Source organism: Lepidothrix coronata, unplaced genomic scaffold (assembly GCF_001604755.1).
Source record: "Lepidothrix coronata isolate B3197 unplaced genomic scaffold, Lepidothrix_coronata-1.0 Scaffold72, whole genome shotgun sequence".
NCBI classification, from domain to species: domain Eukaryota; kingdom Metazoa; phylum Chordata; class Aves; order Passeriformes; family Pipridae; genus Lepidothrix; species Lepidothrix coronata.
In genome coordinates, this window is record NW_016690252.1 from 734,873 (window position 1) to 752,692 (window position 17,820).

Consider the following 17,820-nt stretch of genomic DNA (forward strand, 5'->3'; position numbering starts at 1 on the left):
CCCCTGGCCACGTGTGGCCCTTGTTTTAACCAGCTCCCCGGAAACACCAGCCGGCTGTGTGCCCTGGCAGGGATGCCAGAGTGCTGCAGGGGGTGGCAGGTGGGCTGGAGCTGGGAAAGCCACCTGTACCTTGTTTCCCAAGGGAAGAACTGAGAGCGGAGTGGGGCTGGATTAGGGCCCAGGAGGATTTGCTCTCCCGGTCTGGATCCTGAGGGCTCAGGATGTCGGTTTGGGGTGGTGGCAGTGGATATCTCACTCCCAGCGTCCCCAAGCCTGTGCTCTGCCCCAGCTTTCTCTTCATCTCCAGCAGATGGAGCAATAACACAGTGATCAACACCATCTCGCCATGTGAGGGCTTCCTGTGGCTTCCCGCGGCTTCCCTTGATGGGCAGAGCACGCACCCATGATATCCCACCATCAGGCGCAAAAAACACCGTGAGCTCCCCCCTCCCCCAGATGCCCATCCTCTTCCTCAAGGTGATGGGTGCCTCTCCCAGGTGCTTTTACAGCTGCTCTGGCTCCCAGAGCCGGAAATACTTGCTGGATTTTCTCTGGGGATGAGCTGCACACTGCTCCTGTGGTCTAGATGCCATGGCAGCCCACTGTGGCCTTGGGAGTGGGCTGAATGTCCGAGTCCAGCTTTTAGCACCAAGCTCTGTGTCCCTGCAGACAGCACAGATGTTGCCAGGGCAGCATCTAATTCTCCTAATTCTCTCTAATACCTCCTAATTCTCTCCCAAACTCTCTTTGCAAACCCCATTCCCCTCCCAGCTGCAGTGCACGCACTGTGAAAGAAAAGTCCCCCCAGGCAGGTGAGCCTCCTTTACCGATTCTCACAGATCATTTGTGCCACCATCAAAAGCTGCAGCTTCCTGTGGGAGCTCCGTGGATGTGACTAGGACTGGAGCGCTCCAGCCATGGGGACCACTCTCCTTCTTGGTGTCTTTGTGGGGTTATTTTGGGTTTCCCAGCACTGCTGCAGACAGCCTATTCCCAGCATCCAGCAGTCCCCAGTGCTCAGTTCACAGCCTCCAGTGCCTCTGAAGGCAGGAAGCACCCTCATCCCGGTGGATGATTGTCCCTTCCACTGCAGGGACTGGGGTTTTTGTAGGGTCAGCCAAGCACTCTCCCTACTGTCTGCTTTCCTGGGGACACATGGGGCACCTCGAGTTTGCAGGGTTCTGGGTGCACCTGCTGGCTTCCCCACCCTGCTGCTGTGGGACACTCTGGGGATGGGAGGCCAAGCCTGCCTGGTGGGACAATGACCTGAGGCTGGGATAGGATCTTAAAGATAACAGGCCACTGTGGATCCCCAGAAGTGCCTGAGGAGAAGCCAGAAGCCCTGAAAGCGCACCCTCAGGAGGCTGGTTGGACACAGCTGTTTAATGGATGTATCTCAGTACAGATAGGGAGTTGCAACCCACGCACCCACGGCCACCTCCTCACCATGGCTCTGGCCACATCTCGGACCTGGCATACGAAATATCCCCATTGACGCTCTGGCCACATCTCGGACCTGGCATCCAAAATATCCCCATTGGCCTGGCATGCCAGGGCGGTAGAGGAAGATGTCGTGGCACTGATGCACCTCCTGGTCTTGCAGTGGGAGTGACCCTGGAGAGGGGAACTGTGCCCTGGCTGGGGAAATGGGGCTGAGTGGGATGGTGCCCCCATTGCATCGGGGATGGAGGTGAGGGAGTGACCAGGTTGCTGCAAGTGCACCCCTGGTCTGTGTATACCCCAGGCCCCCCCGGCTGAGCCAGGGCACACCAGGCAGGGAGAGGCTGAGGGCATTGCAGGGGAGGAATTGGAGGGGCAAGGAGCAGCTGCTGGGGCTGCCATGAGACCTGGGCATCCCGGCCCCTGGTGTGTTTGGGGCAAGGTTTCCGGGGTGCCTCCTCCTTCACCTGTGGGCTGAGCACATCTATCCACCACAACAGCGTTGCCGAGCACCAAACCTGCCCAGCGAGTGCCTCGCCCCTGCAGCTGACACCTGGGGGGCTCTGGGCTCTGCCTCCCTCTCCTCACCACAAGCAGTAATGCCCCTAGTGAGGTGGGGTTGCTTACTCGCCATGCCGGGGAGAGAGCAGGACTGAACAGGGTTGGGGACTGGAATGCTGGGTGCATGGAGAGCAACCCTTGGAACCAGGGGTACAGGAGGGGATGAGGGATGCAAGGGAGTGCTGAGGGCAAGGTCAGATGCACAGGAGGCCTCCCCTACATCTCACCTTGCCCTCCCATCCCTCTGAAGCTTTCTAGTCCTGGTGCTCCTTCCCACACCACTGCTGTCCACATTAAATAGTTGGTCCCCAGGAGGGCAGGGCCAGGGAACACTCCCCCAGACACAGCCACCAGCATGCAAGGATGGACCTACTGGGCTCCAGTCCCTGTAGGAGCAGGGCAGGGATGTGAAAGACCCTGAAGGGGTCAGCCACATTCTCCCCTCGAGGATCCATGATGCCAATGAGCTGAGACACTGTTTGCCGCAGACCTGGCGGCACACAGAGGCTTAGCTGTGGCTCCCCTGTGGCACTGGGGGAGGCTGGGGGCACACAGGTGCCGGGCACCGGTTCTGCTGTGACCCCGCAACTACCCAGAGCAGACCCTGCTCTGTCTGTGGGTTCCAGGGGCTCCAGGCGCTGGCAGGTGAGGGGGTGCTGTGGGGACGTGGATCATGGGGGCAGACAGTTCCCTGGGCCCCACACCCCACCATGACCCCAGGACCAGGACCTGGGGCCACGGTGCCTGCGGGGCGCGGGGCCAGCGGGGACACGCCCTGCCCCTCCCGCCTCCCCCACCAATCAGAGCAGCCCCCACCCTCCCAGCCAATCATGGCCCAGCACCTGTCCTCTTCACAGCCAATCCGAGAGGGAGGCGGGGCAGAGCGCGGCACGGCCACCTCCCCACCAGCCAATCAGCGCCCAGCTCCGCCCCCAGGGGCGGGTGGGGCAGGTCTGCATGGCGGGAGCAGCGTCGCGCCCTCGACGCGCCGCGGGGATTAGGCGGGGGGCTGCAGGTGGAGGGCGGCACTGTTGGGGCGTGCGGCCAGGATGTAGGTGACATTCTCCCGCAGGAAGCCGGGCCAGTCGACAGTCCTGTGGGCAGATGTGGGGTCACTGGCCACCCCAGCTGGCACTGCTGCTCCCCTGGAAACTCCCCCCAAAATGAGGGTGTCCCCCACCCCTGCACACAGCCCTCCCTCACCTGGGCTCCTCCTGCTTCGTGGCTGGCAGGATCTTCTCTGGGCTCTTGCCATTCCTGCTGCTGGCAGGGCTGCCCTCTGATATGGGCCCCACGTGGCTGATGCTGTGGGAGGGAGGAGGATACCCTTCATCCCTGGGTGTTCCTTGCACCCCAGATGGTTGTGGTGGCAGGGGGAGGAGGGTGCACAGGGCTGAGGGGCCACAGAGGGAAGGTGATGAGAAGTGGGAGCACCCAATTTGTGTGCCGAGACCCTGTGGTGGCTGCTGGGGCTGTGAAAGGAATGCCGGCTTGGATGTCACCCCTACACCAGGATGGGCATCCCCATACCTGACATTGCAGGACAGCATCTCCTTTTGGTGCTTGCGGAACCAGGTGTGCCGGGCCTGGCGACACTCGGCCTCCCCTATGAAGCCATCGTTGTCCTGGTCCAGGGCCAGGAAGGCTGCCCGTGCCCGCTCCCGCTCCTTGGGTGTCAGCAGCCGCAGCAGGGCATTCTAGGGGGGCAGAGAAGGGAAGGGAGAGAGCTCACCTCATGGAAATCTCCCAGCTCCTATGCCCAAAACTGTGGGGGTCTCCTGCCCTGGGTGCCATGGCCTTTGGTAGTGGCCATGGGACTCAGACCCAGGTGCCACAGCCATGGGTGCCAGTTGTAGGAGCCAGCTCCAGGTGTTGTGACCATGGGAGCTTGTCTTGAGTGCTGTGACCATGGGTGCCAGCCATGGGAGCAAGGCCTGGATGGCACAATCATACCTGTGGCCGTAGTTTCTGCAGCAGCTGGATGGACTCATGGGAGAGGAAGTCCTGCCACTCGATGTGCCCCTTCTTGTCGGGGTCCAGGGCATTGAACTGCAGGGCTGCCTGCTCCTCCTGTGCCTCGGCCATGGGCTTCTCAAACTGCTGCTTGTGCAGCAGGTGTTTGTAGCGCAGGAAGTCATCCAGGGTGAGGCAGGTCTCTGTAGGGGACAGATTGGCTCTGCAGTGCCTGGGAAGAAGGGGGGACCCCCTTCCCCACCTGCCTCCCCCAGCCTCCTGGGATCTGCTGTGGGGAACTTACACACCTGGAATGATCTTGCAGTTCTTCAAGGTCTCCATCAGGCTGTACATCTCTTCTTCTGTCAGCAGCAGATTGAGGTTGTCCTGGGGTGAGGGGCAGAGAGGACCCGTGGGGCAAAGGCATGGGGCTGGTGGAGCATCCCGCTGTATGGCAGCACTGGGATCCCTTGACGGCATGTGGGCGTAGGCACCCACACCCAGAGAGGGATGGTGTACTGTGTCACCCTGGGGTTCTGCAGTTGGGTGGCTCCACACCCAATGGCTTTGGCCATTCCAGCTCTCCCACAGCGTCTCATGTGCTCAGCAGCCCATCCCATGGCCAAGGTGGGCAGCAGGAGGTGGGGGGCAGCAGGTCCCCCATTGCCCTGGATGAGGCTGTGAGGTGGGACCCTGTTCATGTCTGTGTGGGGCAGGGTTCCCCAGGGAGCTCCCACCACCCAGCAGCAGCCCAGTGTCCCCTCCTCCAGGCACTCACGCAGTAGTAGCAGCTCCAGCCTGTCTCAGTGTGCGCCGTCTCCGTCACCTCCACGGTGCTGTCCTTCTGCAGGTACCCCATGCGGCGCAGGCAGCCGTCGTGGTACACCCGGGGGCAGATGCGGCACGGGAAGAGGCTCTCGGCCGTCCACACCTCGCAGATCTCACACATTTCGTCATTCACGATCTGGGGAGGGGCGGGCAGATCCTCAGCAGAGCAGTGTGGGCAGGGGCCTGGCTTCTCCAGGTGGGTGGTGTTTTGCGGGTGGGGGTAGAGTGGATGGGGGGATGGGAATGCGTGGGGCTGGAGTAGGGAATAGGGGGGTGGTGAGGTCGTAAGGGACACGGCTGGTTGAGTTAGAGGACCGTAGGCAGGTTTATTGGGATGAATGGTGGGTGGATGGGTGTGGCTGTAGGGTTGCTGGGGCTTTGAGGTTGTATGTGCTCTGGGGTTCAGCATGGTAGTGTGGGTGGCTGGACTAGGGTTGTAGGTTGGCTGTTTCTTAGTGTTGTAAGTATGAATGGATAAGCTGTAAGGTTTTTCACACATTTCTATTCCCAAGAAATACTGATGGTACCCTGCATGATTTAGCCTCAGAGGGTGGCTGGGCACTGGAACAGGCTGCCCAAGGAAGTAGTCACAGCACCAAGCCTGACAGAGTTCAAGATGCTTTTGAACAATGCTGTCAGGCACATGGCGTGATTGTTGCGGTGTCCTGTGCAGGGGGCGGGACTTGGACTTGATGGTCCTTGTGGGTTCCTTCCAGCTCAGGATGTTCTATGTTCTGTGGTTCTGTGGAAAGCTGTAGGTGGGCTGGGGTGTAGGCTTGTTGGGTTGGTGGGTGGATGGATGGTTAGGGTTGTGGGTGTGGATGGGTGGGCTGTAGGATTGCGTGCATGGGTGGATAAACTGTTGGGTTGTGGATGGGCTGGGCTGTAGAGACTGCAGGTGTGAATGGATGGCTTGAGTTGCAGGCTGGCTGGCTGTAGGCTGACAAACACATACATCAAATTGTCCTTCTCTTTATCCCAAAGCTGGAGCTGTCTTCCCCACCAGTGACCTCTTCTTTCTGAGACATACCAGGTTCCTTCCAGGGCACATCTAAACAGTTGCACCCTCCTCCCCATGTGGGCAGCTGCCCAGCCTGGCCCCTGGCACCCTGCCCCACTGAGCCATGTCCATAGGGTTTTGCCATGCCCAGGGAGGCTGTCACAGCCCTGGGCTCTACCCAGTCCCCATGGCTCCATCTGCTCACCTGCTCCCTTTGCTCCAGGCTGATGTCTGGGGGCTCATCATCATGCAGCTCCCGCTTGGGCCGGATGAAGGCGGGTGGCGTGAACCTGTTGGCCCGGTCAAACTCCTCTGGCTCCACGCCCCGGCCATCCCGCAGCCGTTCCCAGGCTGCTTTGGCACTGGCACTGGCACTGCTCTCCTCTGGCTGGGAAGGTCCTGCCGATGCCTCCTCCTCTCCTTCCTGCACCTCCTGCTCCAGTGTCCCCCGGCGTGAGGTCCCTGCCTCTCCCCGGCGCCGTGTCGATGGCTGCTCCCGCAGCCCGTCCTTGAAGGCTGACACGGCCAAGCTCACCTTCTGCACCCTCTCCACTGTCTGCCGCCTGGACATTAGCACCCCCATGGCTCTGTGGGGGAAGGAAGGAGCTCAGTGCTAGCACCTCAGGATGCAGTGCTGCTCCCTGCCCTTGCACCGTGTCCCTGACCCCAAAACGTTGTCCTGGTGGCTTTCTCCCAGATATGCAAGGGGCAGCTCCAGGCAGGGAGAAATGGCAAGCTGGCACTGAGATTATCCATGGTAGCCATGGACCCTGGCTGTGGAGGGTCTAAGTGTTGGTGCAGGATTAGGACAAAAGCAGGGAGCTGTTTTGGGGATGCCTCCCCCATGTTTGCTTTATGTGCTTCAGCTGAACAAGAAACACATCCAGGCCTTTCCCACACCAGACCAGTAAATCCCAAAGGGATTGGGACCAGCTTTAATCCTGCCCCTTCCATGCATCTCCTTTCTACCTTGGAGAAAGCCTCTGTGGCCAGTCAAGGGTGAAAGCTGTCCTCCCTGCAGCTCTGCCCAGGACTGGGGCATGGCAGAGCTGGTTTTGGCTCCCTATCCTCCTCAAATTCCTCTTCACCTTCCCATCTCTCTTGCGCTCACATGCTTGTGTGTATTTGTGTTCGTGTGCTGCTGCTGTGATCACTGGGCATCCTGCATCCTGCAAGGAGCCATGCGGGAGAGGTTGGACCAGCCATAGGAGGGCTGTGAGAGTGCAGGAGAGAAGGGAACCAGTGCATGGGATTGAGGCACATGAGTTTCAGTACCAAGGGAAGATCATCTTGGGGTAAAATGGGGTGGTCAACAGCAGCAGCAACAGCAAGTCAGTCTCTGTCTCACTGGGAGTGGGCTGAAGCTGGGAAAAGCAGGACTTGGTCTCCAACATCGTGGGGCACAGCATCACCCCAAATCGGTCCCAGTGCTGCCCTCGTGCCCTTCCTTGTTAGGATTGTGTTATGGAAGATGCTGCCCGGGGCAGTAGTGGAATCACTGTCCCTGATCTTGTTCAAAAAACGTGTAGACGTGGCACTTAAGGATACAGTTTAGTGGTGGCCTTGGCAGTGCTGGGTTAACAGTTGGACTCGATGATCTTAGAGGTCTTTCCCAGCCTTAATTATTCTGTGATTCTACGCTGCAGGAAAGAGGCACTCCCAGCGGGAGCCCAGGGACTAGGAGGTAGAGCGGGGAGATCGGAGCAGCAATCCCCCGCCCCGCCAGCTTCAGCAGGGAAGTCCCCAGGTAGCGGGATAATTAGCAGCACGCGCGCACACGCCGGGATCTCGGGGCTGCGGGAGGACCCGGCGCCGCGGGCGCTGCTGTGTCGGGAAGCCTGGCAGGGTAATTACAGGTGCCCCACGCTGGCAGGGCCGAATGGAGCGGAGCCGAGCGCGCTGGCAGGCAGCGAACACCACTGCGTGCACACGCATGTGATTTCCCAGCCTCTCCCCACCACCGCGGGACCATCTGCCTGCGGATTCCCACGCGCTGAGCCGGGAGTGCAGCACGTGTGGGCCCCGTCCTGCGCGTGGGGGTCCCGGCAGAGTGCCCACGAAGGGGGGTATTTGCACCCGCTGGATGAACCGCCTGGCTCAGAGCTGGTGCCCGGCATTCTTCAGCTCTAAGGGGCTTTGCAAAGGTGGGAGCGGGGCAGAGGCGGAGGCTCGCGTCCAAGCCACAGCGACAGCATCTCTGCGGCTGTGCCAGTGGGAAGGAAGAACACCTGGATGTCTCTACATGCCCACCGTGCCACCACCCCTTGCCCGGGCGGCTCAGGATCCTATTTGCTGTGGGCAGGATCAGCTCTGCTGCTGGGCACCATTGCAGCTCTGCCTGAGAACCGAAGAGTCGGGGATATCACAGCGAGATTCCCCCCAGGTCTGCCCTTGCAGGTCTCTGCATCACCACACGCTGGCCAGATCCAGGCCTCCTCATGGCCAAGGCTTGGGGCAGAAGCAGGGAGGAGAGGGTGCAGAGGGGCTGGGCTCACAGAGAAGAGAAAGCCAGCACACCAGTACCCCCAGCAGCCACACTGGTGCTCCTGATCCCCAGCGTGCTGGCAGCTTCTCCCCACAGTGCTGCTGGGCTCTGGGTGCTCCAGCCCCTCTGCAGTGCAGGGGGGCAACCAGGGCAGTGGGAAGGTGGCTGGTGTATAAACCAGCTGTAATCCCCCTCAGATGTGGTTCCCCTGTGTGTTCATGTCATAGTCACCCACCAGCACTGTGCTGCTGCTTGAAGTTCCCAGCCACCTCCGTTTCCTGTCCTTTCCTAAGTCCAACCTTCAGTGCCTCCTGCCATTTACTGCTGTCTGCCTGAATTTTGGATGGTCTCACTTGTGTCATGACTTGTGTCTGTTCTCAGCCCTGGTGGCCTCTCTGTGCCTACTAGTGCTGCACAGCTGAACCCTGCCTGCACATCCAGGGTTGAATGGCTTCATTCTGAACTCAGTCTCCAGACCCCACTGCCTTTCCACAACCCCCATCGCTCCCCAGATACCCCAAACTTGCTCTGCACTCTCCAGGGCCCCGTTTGCCCTGTGCCCTGCCTGACCCATTGGCTTTGTGAGGTGAGACATCACCCCCACACAGAACCACCCCCACTCCTGGAGACCTCTGGGTGTGTGGAGGGAGAACCAGAAGCTCCCTTGCCTCATAGCAGCCCAGACACCTGAGCAGGCCCTATATCTGTGCGTGTTCCTGGGGGAAGGTGTCCCAACTGCTATTTGTGTCCATCCCCTGAGGCACAAAGTGCCACCACCTGTCTCACCATGACCTGAGGTGCGGGGGCCTCGACCTTGCTGCAAGGCTCCACCGCGGGGCTATTTTTAGGTCGCCCCCACAGAGGAGCTAAATCTGGGCACAGGCGGGAGCTGCCTGCAAACACCCGGCTCTGCTGAGCCCTGCCAGCACCAAGAGCTGTCACAGCAGGGGGTGGGCACCTTCCCACCCCCTTCCCTTCCCTTGCACCCCTGCCCTGATCCTTGGGCAACACCCATTCCCCACACTCTTCTGGTTCGGATTTTCTCCTTTGCTGCTTCATCCCTGCAGCAAAATACTAAGCCATAGAAAGCACTTCATCCTCTTAGCACCCATGGATGCGTATTTCCCAGCCCCAAGAACCTCTCTGCATGGGGAAACTGAGGCATGGAGGCAGGGCTGGTGCAGCTAGAGTGAGAATAAGCCTGTTTTAGATGGGGATGGGGGCACTGGTGGGACAGCGCTGGTAGCCAGCATGGAGGCACCCCAAGAGAAGGAAACAGGGCAGAGCATCCTGATGCAAACAGAGCCAATGCCCCTGCATGGCTGCAAAACCTCCTTTCTCCCACAGCAGAGCCCACGTGGCTTGTGCTGGGGTTATGGGGTGCCAGGTTTGTGGTGCGGGGCGATGAGTGACACACAGGTGGGTGTATCGCAGCACTGCGGGGGCGTTGTGGTGGCTGGGAACACAGGATGGATGTGGTGGGGAGCAGCACAGGGATGTGTTTGTTAGGGCTGGATGTGTTACAGGGTGGATGATGTGTTAGGGTTGGATGTGTTTTGGGGTGGATGTGCTACGGAGCGGCTGGCAGCGCGGGGCGGGTGTTACAGCCCACAGTGGGTGTTGCAGCGACTGTGGGCATGGGGTGGGTGGTGGCTTTGGGTGCAGGGATGTTGCAGAAGCTGTGGGTGTGGGGTGGTGTCTGTGGCAGCTGGGGGTGCGGGATGGGTGTTTTTCAGGGGGCCACGGGTGCAGGGTGGGCTGTTTTGGTGCCCAGCGGTGGCATGGGGAGATGGGGGTGTGGAGCCACAGGGTCTATAGGGCTGACTGTCACCTGCCCCATGGTGTGTCCTCGCTGCAATGCCCCACCAGCAAATAAAGCGTCAGCAGATGCTCGGGCTGGTGCACACATGAGCAGGGTCCCTGGCACCCACCTTCAAAGGGAGGCATCACGGGTGTGCCACGAGCAGAACCTCCTGGATTGCAGCTCCCCAGTTGTGGGGAAGGATGCGCCTGGTCCCCACAGGCTCTCTGCGGTCCAGGCCTCCCCCCTGCCTCAAGAGTTTTTACCCCAAAGCACCTTACTGGGAGCAGCATTAGGGACCCTGGGAGCAGAGGGGTGGGGTACCAATAGGGAGGACACCCCGGGATATCAGAGCCTGTGGCTGCCTGGTCCCAGCGCTTAGTCTGAAGGGCATGGAGCAGGGCTGGGAGGAGCTGCCGTGGCTCTGGCATGGCTCTGGTACAGCCCTGCACACCCTGCCAGCCCCTGCCTGCCTGGGGCAAGGGGGGCCAGCAGTGAAGGCAGAAGGCTCTACTTAGGGGCCATTGCATCCCACCTCCTTGAGCTGGTTAGGGATGGCCACAGGGGTCTGGCAGCACCCTCTTGTCCCCTCTCCCGGGCAGACGGCACATGCTGTGACTCTGGCACTGCTGGGGCTGCTGCTGTGAGGTGATCCAGTTGCCGTGGGTCAGGGGGGTCCATGGCTGATGGTACCCTCCCTACCCTCTGCAGGGCTGTGGGAGTTCAATGGGGATGTCTAGGGGGGTGGCTGGAGCCCCAGATGTGCTGCGTCCCTGTCCTGGGGACACTGAGCCGGTGGCTGCTCTCCCTGCTGGATCAGGTTGCCTGTCCTGCCGCGCCATGGCAGATTTTATAGGTGTGTCGCACACTTCCATCTCCCAGAGGGGGATGAAAATGCCGTGACAGCAGAGTCCCTTCCTCTGCAGCAGACACAGCTCCTGCCCAGTTCTCCACTTCTCCCCCTCATCTCCCTCCCCAGCCCATCTCCCCAGTACCGACATGAGGACCCCAATGCCTGGGCAGGACCTTCCCACCCCATCCTCAACCCTCCTCCCAGGCACTCCATCCCGGGAGCTCTGCACACCCTCTCAGGCACCAGGACCTGGGGGGCAGCGGGAGAACCCACCCAAGGATGTCACAACGTGTGGACAGCCCATGCCATGCACCCAGCAAAGCACCAACTGTGGCAAAAAAAACCACTTACCAGGGTGAGGGTCTGTCTGGGGAACACGAGCCCTAGACAGAGGTCCACACGGTGTCCATCGCCGCTGCCTGTGGCCGCAACCCCCTCTCCACCCGTGGGTGCTCACCACATCCTGTGCCTCGTGTGCAAATTCCTGTCGGGAGATGGAGCGGTGAGGGTGGTACCCGAGGAGCCAGAGCCCTGCACTTGCTGCCGGAGGATGCAGGAGACAGCGAGATGCTGGGAGCGGATGCCTGTGTCTAGCGCGCACACACGCGCGCACACACACACACACACACACACACACACCACACACACTTGGAGGAAGCAGGGAGCTTGTGACTGGGGCTGAGCAGATGCAGCCTGGTTTGCTGTCCCTGTACCAATTGCTGCCTGAGCTGTGTTAAACAGCTCTCTGAGACACGAAGCTTTTTTTTTAACCGGGCTGACGTGTGCTGGGAGATACCAATAAAAGCTTTCCCTGCATCTCCTCTGGCCCCCAGGGCCGAACCGCCTTTCTTAGAGAAAATCTCAAGGACTGTGGAGATGGGGCTGCATCCTCGGAGGAGTGAAGGTCTCACCTGCCCACCCACAGGATCTTCCCCAGATCAGTGCCCCAGGCACAGGCTACCTGCACCTGCTTTAACTCGATGCCTGCTGGTCAGTGTTGCAGGCAGGCTGTCCTTCCTACACTGTGGTGCAGTGGGGGCACGGTGACTGCTGGCTATGTGCAGTCCGGTGTGCCCAGTGCAATGCAGCACCAGGGGTTTGGTTCTCCTAGTCTCCAGGACTGAACGTATCACCTGGGTGCACACCACAGGACTGCAGTGGGTCTGGGGGCTCATGGAAGGTGTGAGTGAGGTGTTGGGGCAAGGGTGAGGATGCTGGTGGGGAGAGGAGGGCACAGCCCTAATTCAGCGCCTCTGAAGGTGGGACATTTGGTCCACGTGCATCCCCAGCTGCCCCACATCAGCCTCGTAGAGATGGTGACACCTTCTTGAGAGGGGGTACTGCTGGGTAAGAGGGCTGTGCTTTCCCCTTCAGGAACTGCCAGTTCTGCCTGGGGATGACTTAGGGTGAAACAGATTCTGAGCCCTCCTAGGAGCAGCTTCCATACAGGATTGGGATTGGTGCTGAAAGTGAAAGCAGAGGGGCCAGGGCAGTGGGGGTGCTGCAGGGCTGCCCTGCTCTTTGACCAGGCTGGATACAGCAGGTCTTCTCCTGATTAGGGGAGAGGGAAGCTCAGCTCAGCCCCACTGCAGGGTTCCTGTTCCCAGGATGCTGCTGGGGGGAATCCCACATCCCAGCCTGACATCCTGGCCATGCCTGTCCCTGTGCCCTCCACTGGGCAGGTCCTATCTGTCTCTGTGCAGATCCACCAGCCCCACAGAGCACTGGACATGTGGGGAGCAGCAAGCAGCAGCAGGGAGGCAGGGATGTCACCCTCTCCATGCAGAGAACACAGAGAGTATGGAATGGGAGCATGGGATGGAGGATGAAGCTTGATGACTGAAGCTTCCTGACTTCTGGAAGATGGGCAGCACCATCCCTGACAGTCTTCTACACCTCTGAAAAAACTGTGGTGGACATAGCATCTGACACTCCTGCAGTGCCCTGCCTCCTCAGGAGCAAGTCGCTGCGACAAGGCAGTCCCAAGGGTGCTTCCAGCACCCTATTTGGGGCACATATGCTCCAGCTTGTGCCACACGCTGGTGCGAGGCTGGTTCCTGACTCCTGACTGCTGCTCATCAGCTGTGCCAGCCCTTTGTAGACCTATGGACACCGACACTGATCCCACAATACTCAAACCTTCATCACAGACCCTTCCCAGTCCCCCATGTCTGAACTGGGAGTGAGCTGAGACCGTCTGCAACTCATGTCACCTGCAAGCAGATCCAGAGGTTGGAAAAGGCAGCATCTGGGTGCTGTGCTGGGATCTGAGCCAGTCTGCGGCTCTCTTCTCCACGGCTGGGGATGCACAAAGCTAGGCTGCAGACAGGATTTATCTGCTTTCTGCTTGTGGCTGTCAGGTCCTGTCTTGCTTCAGTCCATCAGCCTTAACAGAGCCACTGGTTGCCCTGCCCTGGCCCAGGATGCCTCTTTGTGCTTCATCCTTCCCCAGGGATGCTTCCTTTTAGGGTGAATCACATTTTGCATTATTTAGCCTGAGGAGCATGGTGGAAAGGTGTTGGGGTGGCTGGGGGGTGGAGAAAGTGGAGGCCAGCTATGAGGCCAGCAGGAAACATCTCCACGGATGAACCATGGCCCCAGAGGACTGGGGAGGATTGTGCTGGCAGGCTGTTAAAGCTTTTAGTGCCTCTGTGGGGAGAGCCCTGCCCTGGCAGTCCTGTGGCAGAGTGCAGCGATTCCTGGAAAAGCAAAGGCGAGCAGGAGCCCCAGCCCTGCTCCTGCTCTGGCTGCCAAGGGCCTTGGGAATCCTGCTGCAGGCAGGTGCCGTGTCCCACCAAAAGAGAGCTACAGCCTGGATCCAGTTCTGCAGGGAGCATTCAGCAGCCTCCACCCTGTGCAAGATGCAGGATACTCTCGCACCCTTTGGGGCAGAAGGAAGGCACGGTCCCTTGTCCTCACGGTGTGTCCGGCTGCTCACTGGAGCGGCCACAACGGCAACAGGCTGGGGAAGCTCCTACCGGAGCCGGCAGCGCCGGTCTGCTGGAGGAGGGCTGCAGGGGCGGAGGTGAGAGCTGAGCTGCAGCGGGAATGAGCATTTTCGTCAGCTCCTCTCCCCGCTCCCAAATCTCGCATGACGCCCGCGTGTAGGTCACTGGCTGCTGCGGCGACGCGGCGTGTGGGCTCACCATCTGCGGCTGCTTCTGGAGCCCGCCCGGGAACACCGCCGTGTGCTGCCCTGGCTCATCCCGGCTCCTGCCCGGCCCCCGGCCCTGAACCTGCCGGCACCCTTAGGGGGGCGAAGGGTTTGCTTTTCGGTGGGAGGCGGGGCGGGGGTGGGGGGGGAGCCCTGAACTTTTGGCTCCTGCCAAGAAGCAGGAACAGCAGCACCGGCGCGCCTGCGCGAGCCAGTGTTCCTGCCAGTCAGCAGGGGGTGATGGAAAAGAGAACTTGTCAAAATAGCGAGATATCTTTTTTCAGGAGATTACAAGTTTGGCTGATGGAGATAATAGTGTTGATGCACTGCAGGGAGGGTTCGGAGAGGCATCGGCTCACCTCACAGCAGCTGTTTCAGGAGGGAAGGATGATACCAAAATCAGCATGAAATGGGATAAAAACTGGCTGCCTGATGGGCTGTTGTGTCAGACTGCAGGCAGGGAATGGCAGAGCATTGCCCATCATCTGGAATAAATGGTGCAGGAGCAGGCCTTTGAGTGAGGGAAGACTATGCCTTGTGACCTCCTGCTGTCTCAGCCAAAGTACCCCATTTGTGTGGGTTCCATGCAGGGGAAGGGGCTCAGGATCTCAGGACCTGCAGACATGATCACACTTTCCACCAACACCCAAGTGGGACACCTCCTGGTGCTGGCTGCAGACAAGGCCACCTGCCGAGGGCTGTCCTTTGTGTCCACTGACAGTTGTGGATCCCTGCCCCTGGACATTCACATGGGCTCATCACTGACTGTCCATCACATCCCTGGTTATCAATCAGGTGCCATGCATGATGCTAATGACTGTCCATCATGTTCCCACATCAAGGCCAGATCATTGGCACTTTCACTCCCCACATTGATGAAGCTGTCCTCTGGTGGTCCCACACCCCAACAGCTCAGCTGTCGGTCCCCACAGCCTCCAGCTCCCTCCAGCTCAAACCTGATGGTGGAGTGGGGCTGTGGTATCCTGGGCTGCTCTGATACATTCCCTCTCCCACTCCTCCCCCCACCAATGTTCCCTCCCAGGACTGTAGCGCCTGTGGCTCATGTGTTCATCTTGCCATGGTTTTGGGGATGGTGATGGGGACAGGGATGGGGATGGCAGGTCCTGTTTTTCCCCCTGCCCTCAGTAGCTGGAGTGCCCTGAGAGGGAGCTGCCAGATGGTGCCTAACACGGATGCAACCCCTCCTTTGGCCCCCATGAGCAGCCGTGCAGCAGCGAACCCAAAGTAGGTTAAGACGCTGTGGATGCTGGCTGTGTGCCTCACAGCCGTGCCGCTGTGCTTTTGTGCTTGGAGTTTTCTCCTCCTGTCTCAGGGCTTTTGTGCTCGGAGTTTTTCCCTCGCATCTCAGGGCTGGAGTGGAGAGCTCTTGCCGGATATAATTACTGAGCAGCCCCTTGTGCAGGGTGTGAGGGCTGGTTTTGTCCTCTCACTAACAGCTTTTGTGGTACTCAGAAAATCCTCCAATACAAGAGCCTGGAGTAGAATTCGTGTGACAAATCTATCTTCAGCCCTGCAGCTCTGCAGGACTGGGGAGTTTGTGATAGAGATCTGTCTGGATTGACATAGTAACTGTAATTCCAGCTGCAGCATGGCCAGTCACCTCTTTGTGTGGATAGGAGGTACCTCTTCTTTGCTCAGTTGCAAATTTGGTCTGAGATCTCACTCCAACCTGATCCAACATCCTGGAGCATGAGCACATTTTGTTTCCCAGGGTGGTTTTAGCTCCATCCAGGGCCTGGGTCTGGCATGGAACTGAGCACTGCTTCCTCCTCATCCTCTTCTGTGTCTGATGCATCCCTGCCTCACTGCCTCATCCCCATATCTGCTGGGCTGACCCATAGCAGCTGGACATGCGTCCCTGAGAGGTCAGTGCATCCCACCAGCTTCTCCAGGTGCTGGAAAGAGGAGATCCAGTCTACCTCCAGGCCATCCATGCTCTCACATGCCCATCTCCAGAGCTGCGTGCTGCTCTCTGCTCCCTGTACAGTCCTGCAGTCGCAGCTTGCCTGTTCCCTTATCCCCATACATGACTGGGCTCTGGGGAGCCTTTCAGGGAGTGTGAGGTGCTCAGTACCGTGTTGCCTTGTGCAGTCATTTACCCACATTGCTCCTCCGTGAGCTGCTTTCATCCCTGCGAGAAAGGGGAACAGCTGGTGGGTACCAGTATTTGGACCTGGGGAGGGGGCACAGAGAAAGGATGTGGTCTGACAGTGTGGGTGAGTGCCAGAGTTCCCCATGGGGAGCCGGAGGGAAGGTTCAGGGGTGAGGAAGGCAGAAGAGATGAAGCAGATGGGAGGAAGGAAACAATCTGTCTTGCCCAGGGGATCTACTCCGTGACTGGGATCTGCAGAAAGGTGTTCCCCAAGGGCGACTGCCTGTGCTTGTCCTAGGATGTCCTTCCTGGCAGTGGCAGGTCCCTGCAGACCAGCTGGGGCAAGGAGCTGTGGGTCTTTCGATCCTGTTCCTGCAGCTGGCGGCTTGCCAAGCCTGGCCCTGGTGAGAGGAGGATGCTCCCTCTGGACAGATAATAGCTGAGCAATTTAGAGCCCTCTAATCTAGGAGCACTCTTGCAGGCATCAGCTAAATGACCCTCTTCATGGGACAGCTCCAGCCAGCTCCCAGAGTGGGCATCCCCCCCTGCCTGTCCTCCCCGCTCTACCTGCAAGTCCCCAGAAAAGTTTAATGCCAGATCCCACAACTCTCTGGGGGCTTGTACCTCCTTTTCCTGAGCAGGGACATGGGTGTACCCAAATTGTGGAGACCAATGCAAGGTCTTGTCCCCCAGGACATTGCAGAGCTCTGGAGAGCAGGATGAGCCCTGGGAATGAGGAGAAAGGTCAAAGCTGGGTTGAGAGGGGGAGTGTTGGGTTCAGACCATGGATGGGTGCAGGGTTTGGGTTCGTAACCCCGCAGCACCTTCCAGGAGATGCACTCAGCCCCTTAGGGATACCAACCCTCCCTGCTGCCCACACTACAGCGTCACCCATCCCCACATCCTCCATCTCTGCCGAGGCCGGTGGACCATCCTCACAGAGGAGCTTTTCAAGTGGAACGGAAACGCCTAATGAAGGCCGACTTCATTAACTGGGGCTGTCACCGGGATGATTGCTGCCTTCCTGAGCCACTTTATGAGCAATGAAGCTGTGTGAGAAGAGAGGAGAGGAGAGGGGAGGGAGAGAAGAGGGAGAGAAGAGGGAGAGAAGAGGGAGAGAAGAGGGAGAGAAGAGGGAGAGAAGAGGGAGAGAAGAGAGAAAGGAATAATGAGAGGGAAAAGAATAATGAGGGAGAGGAGGGGAGGGGAGGGGAAGAGAAGGAAGGAGAGGGGAGGAGAGGGAAGGGCAGCAGAGGGGAGGAGAGGAGAGGAGAGGGAAGGGCAGCAGAGGGGAGGAGAGAGGAGGGGAGGGGAGAGGGCAGAACCAACCCACCAACCCAAACACCTCTGCCCTGCAGGCAAGGACACTGCCATGACCTGTTTAGGGGAATGGGGACAAGCAGACAGCCCCCAGGGCTGCAGGCAGAGCCTGTCTGTCTCCAGGGGAGAGTGGCTCAGCAAAGCTGAGAGCTGGGAGTGCTGGATCTCAGCGCTGCATCCTCCTGGGGCACAGCTGGGTGCTGCCCCAACATGCAAATGGGACATGGTGTGACTTGCAGTGTGGCACCAGGCTGCTGGATGCTGCAGTTTGGACAGGGATATGGTGCTTGCAAGTGGTCCAGTAGCCTCCGT

At 59.5% G+C, this 17,820-nt stretch overlaps 1 protein-coding gene across 1 annotated transcript; it reads right to left on the bottom strand.

The window, feature by feature from the left end:
• Positions 1-1,363: 1,363 nt before the first annotated feature.
• PHF24 (PHD finger protein 24) lies at positions 1,364-11,665 on the bottom strand. The gene is made up of 8 exons (XM_017818989.1): positions 11,273-11,665; positions 5,988-6,369; positions 4,733-4,918; positions 4,263-4,341; positions 3,955-4,157; positions 3,532-3,698; positions 3,205-3,306; positions 1,364-3,095 (listed from the first exon to the last, which is right to left on the bottom strand). The coding sequence occupies exons 2-8, from the start codon at positions 6,363-6,365 to the stop codon at positions 2,999-3,001; spliced, it is 1,212 nt and encodes a 403-aa protein (XP_017674478.1). The 5' UTR covers positions 6,366-6,369; positions 11,273-11,665; the 3' UTR covers positions 1,364-2,998.
• Between the last annotated feature and the right edge of the window lie 6,155 nt (positions 11,666-17,820).

Bases quoted from the DNA above. Each gene is read 5' to 3' on its own strand.
- PHF24 (XM_017818989.1), bottom strand. From the start codon at position 6,365: ATGGGGGTGCTAATGTCCAGGCGGCAGACAGTGGAGAGGGTGCAGAAG. The intron at 4,342-4,732 runs GTGAGTGCCTGG...CCCTCACCCCAG, and splicing joins GCTGGAGCTGCTACTACTGC to GACAACCTCAATCTGCTGCT. The intron at 3,096-3,204 runs GTGAGGGAGGGC...ATCTGCCCACAG, and splicing joins ACGAAGCAGGAGGAGCCCAG to GACTGTCGACTGGCCCGGCT.